Genomic DNA, 3,415 nt, shown 5'->3' on the forward strand with positions numbered 1-3,415 from the left:
GAAGACAACCTGTCTTGTAAGAGTAAGTGGACCATTTCAAAAGTAAAATACTACCAGCTTTCTGGAGTCTCTGGATGTTGAACGTTGCTTATTTGCCATGGCACAATTTGACTGTGGCCCAGAGCATCTTTAACCAAATGAATTACACCCACATACCAAGACTTACTCAACACCCACAAGTACGAACGCCCCTCTGTGGTTCACATGAAGGCAGTTGCGTCTCTTATCCAGAATATATATATATATATATGTAATAAACCTGCTGTTTAGAAAGTCAGTGTGACATCGTTTTAAAGCAAATGCACTGATTCCAACGTGAGAACAAACTTACAATGAACTGTGAGCTCTAAATTGAACTCAAAGCACTTTAACTCAAAGCATACGGACAAAGGGGAATTCCAAATGTCAGCGATTCCAAGCTGTTTTCCCCAGTTTGTTTTTCTGTCTTTTTCTGATCACTGTACATTAAACCCAGCGCTCTTGGGAATTGTAACACATGTTTAGTATTGGAGGTGTACCTCTGACGATAAGAGATGGATAAGAGGACTAAAATACCTGAAACTAAAAGGGTCGGTGCACATTAACCTGCAGGGCTGACAGACGGACAGTGGGCATGAAACTGTTTCTTCTCCTGACTCTGTTTGGAGGGGCAGGTATTGTACACAATTGATGGATCCTGTAAAGTGATGATGGAGCATTAAAACGCGCCGCGTGTTGATATTATACAACTTCTCTTTTTGATGTTGTTTTACAGCTGCAGCTGCCCTGAAGGACGACGACAAGATCGTGGGAGGGTCAGAGTGTTCAAAAAATTCTGTGCCCCACCAAGTGTCTCTCTTCGATGGGTACAACTTCTGTGGCGGGACGCTTCTGTCTGACGAGTGGGTGCTCTCTGCTGCACACTGCAAAACAAAGTAAGAGACATGATCGCAGCGTGTGAATCAAAACGTTAGCACTGATGGATTTATGTTGGGTTTCTAAAAATGAAGTTGTTTATTCTATTTGGGTCTTTCTCTTGAATATTAAGAGTGAAAAGTCACCTTACAGATGGGCATATTTCTTCCAGGTCAAATATAGAAGTTCGCCTGGGAGAGCATGACATCTGGGAACCTGAAGGGACTGAACAGCACATCATGTCTGCCAAGTTCATCCGCCACCCTGACTACAGCTCCCGCACGCAGGACGGCGACATCATGCTGATCAAACTGAGTCGACCTGCCACTCTGAACAGCTACGTGCGCCCTGCTACGCTCCCTTCAAAGTGTGCCAGTGAAGGGACCACGTGCCACATCTCCGGATGGGGGAGTCTTCGTCCCAGCGATGAGGGCTGTGAGTGACAGGGAAACCATCTGAGGCCGAATGCTCCCAGAAAAAAATTGCCATGTCATGCCATGATTGTGCATGAAAACACTTTGTCGCTGTCTTTTGTTTTTTTTCCCCCAGCGAGGTTCCCTCATACGTTGCAGTGCCTGGACGTCCCTCTCCTGAGCGATGACACATGCTTTAATTCATATCCTTTCCAGATCACTGAAAACATGATCTGTGCTGGTTATCTGGAGGGAGGAAAAGACTCCTGCCAGGTATTATAGAGAAATCATGGCTGCTGGAGCGCAAGACAAGTGTGTCTTGATTTGATGCGGTGGTTCTCAAACTTTTTCTGTCACGCCCCACTTTGGAGGAAGCAAAATGTTGGGGCCCCACCGCCCCAACAACATGGGAACAAAATGGTCCAACTTTTTGAGACTCCTCCATCTGTGCTTTTTTAATTAATAGATTAAAGAAAATTTAAATCCCTTTCAAGTAAACCAGATTGCTCCATCTGACAAAAACTAATGACATGTGCAAACACTTTGTTAAAACAATGAAAATAAAGTTATATATGTGCAAAAAATAACTTATATTTCATAAAAATATTACCAAAGAAGCCGGTTGGATCCCTGTTTTCTCCCTATAGTTTCATGTTGAAGTGTCCTTGAGCAAGGCACTGAAGCCCCAGAGCTTCACAGCAGCACAAAGCTCCTTCATTGCTAAGGATGATGGGTAAAAGGCAGAAAATAATTCCCCCACTGTGGGATTAATAAAGGATTCTTAAAAAAAAATATTTTTTTTTTTATCTGCATCTCCCCCCCGGTGTCCCACCTGGAATACCTCCGCGCCCCACGAGAGGGTCGCACCCCACAGTTTGAGGACCACTGATTTAATGCAACACAAAAGATAATCTTCTTCTTTTTTTTTGAAAAATCTTCAGGGTGACTCCGGGGGTCCCATGATGTGTGACGGGGAACTCCAGGGAGTTGTGTCTTGGGGCCACGGCTGCGCTCTGAGAAAAAAGCCTGGGGTGTACACTAAAGTTTGCAATTACAGCTCCTGGATTGAGACTACCATGGCGTCTGGCTGAGCAGCGAAGATATCAAAGAAGTCACACGTGAACTGACAGTAAAGTCTAACTATGGGATGTGCTGTGTGTGGTTTTTAAGATAAGAGATAAGATAAGATAGTTCTTTATTAGTCCCTCTGTGGGGAAATTACGGCATTACAGCAGCCCTTATTCACAGATCAAGTCATCTAAATAAACAGTAGAACAGTAATAAGAAACACAATTTAAAAATTAAACGGGTTTACAGGTCTATTTGTGAGTTATGAGAATAAGAATGACAGTGAGTATCTATGAATGTAACATCCTGTCTTTGGCCTGAAACCCTCAGACTTTACATTACAGTAAATTGACTGAATTGCTCTGCAGGTGTATAAAACAAGTGTGTCTGAAAGGCCACTAGTGCTCAGCACCACAATTCTTCGTTTTGGTAAGCAGGAATGTAAAATGGCATCTATTTAAGTATCTAAGTGTGTAAATAGCTGCTTCACATGCAGTCACAGTATTTAAATCTATGAGCTCTGACTCAAAATGACTTCAAAATGAATGGGCAGACATGTTCCTTGCTCCTGGACGCCCCGGTAGAACACAGAGCAGCTGAGGAACAAACCTAACATTTAAAGTCATCCAACAGTAAATCACAAAGGGCAAAAAGAAATATATAAAATGCTGCTACACTGCTCTCTGTGGGTTGAAACTGTAAGACATGCTGCACACTGCTGGCCACAGTCCATAATCACTGGTTGGACCACTGTCTGCTGTAAATGTGGTACTTAGACGGTTCGCTATGCAAGTAACCTTTCTTTAGCTTTATTTCCGCCTGGATGTTGCCCGCAGGTTGTGTTTGGAGTAAATTAAAAAAAGTATAGGAAGACATTCTCAACCAGAGCTTCCCATTTTCAAACCCGTAAAGGAGCATATGAGACACAGACTCCCTGCAAAGCTCTGTAACCGCTCTGTGTGAGGGTGCAGACTGCCAATCAACAACAGGTGCACATATGAGAACACACAAATCCCCCAAAAATTATGATTTAAGTGGAT

The 3,415-nt window shown here is 43.2% G+C and overlaps 1 protein-coding gene across 2 annotated transcripts; it reads left to right on the forward strand.

Annotated features, from left to right (window-relative positions):
• Nucleotides 1–613: 613 nt before the first annotated feature.
• Nucleotides 614–2,398, forward strand: LOC137780845 (trypsin-3-like). 2 transcript variants are annotated; one of them, XM_068569141.1, is made up of 5 exons: nucleotides 614–653; nucleotides 755–914; nucleotides 1,067–1,329; nucleotides 1,444–1,580; nucleotides 2,249–2,398. In XM_068569141.1, the coding sequence occupies exons 1-5, from the start codon at nucleotides 614–616 to the stop codon at nucleotides 2,396–2,398; spliced, it is 750 nt and encodes a 249-aa protein (XP_068425242.1). The 2 variants fall into 2 exon arrangements, with proteins under 2 accessions (XP_068425242.1, XP_068425243.1); XM_068569142.1 differs by having other exon boundaries at nucleotides 761–914.
• Nucleotides 2,399–3,415: the final 1,017 nt, after the last annotated feature.

This window comes from Clinocottus analis, unplaced genomic scaffold (assembly GCF_023055335.1).
Source record: "Clinocottus analis isolate CAN_PGR_092001 unplaced genomic scaffold, fCliAna1.0.p SCAF_9, whole genome shotgun sequence".
In the NCBI taxonomy this organism is placed as follows: domain Eukaryota; kingdom Metazoa; phylum Chordata; class Actinopteri; order Perciformes; family Cottidae; genus Clinocottus; species Clinocottus analis.

Bases quoted from the DNA above. Each gene is read 5' to 3' on its own strand.
- LOC137780845 (XM_068569141.1), top strand. From the start codon at position 614: ATGAAACTGTTTCTTCTCCTGACTCTGTTTGGAGGGGCAG. The intron at 654-754 runs GTATTGTACACA...GTTGTTTTACAG, and splicing joins GACTCTGTTTGGAGGGGCAG to CTGCAGCTGCCCTGAAGGAC. The intron at 915-1,066 runs GTAAGAGACATG...TATTTCTTCCAG, and splicing joins GCTGCACACTGCAAAACAAA to GTCAAATATAGAAGTTCGCC.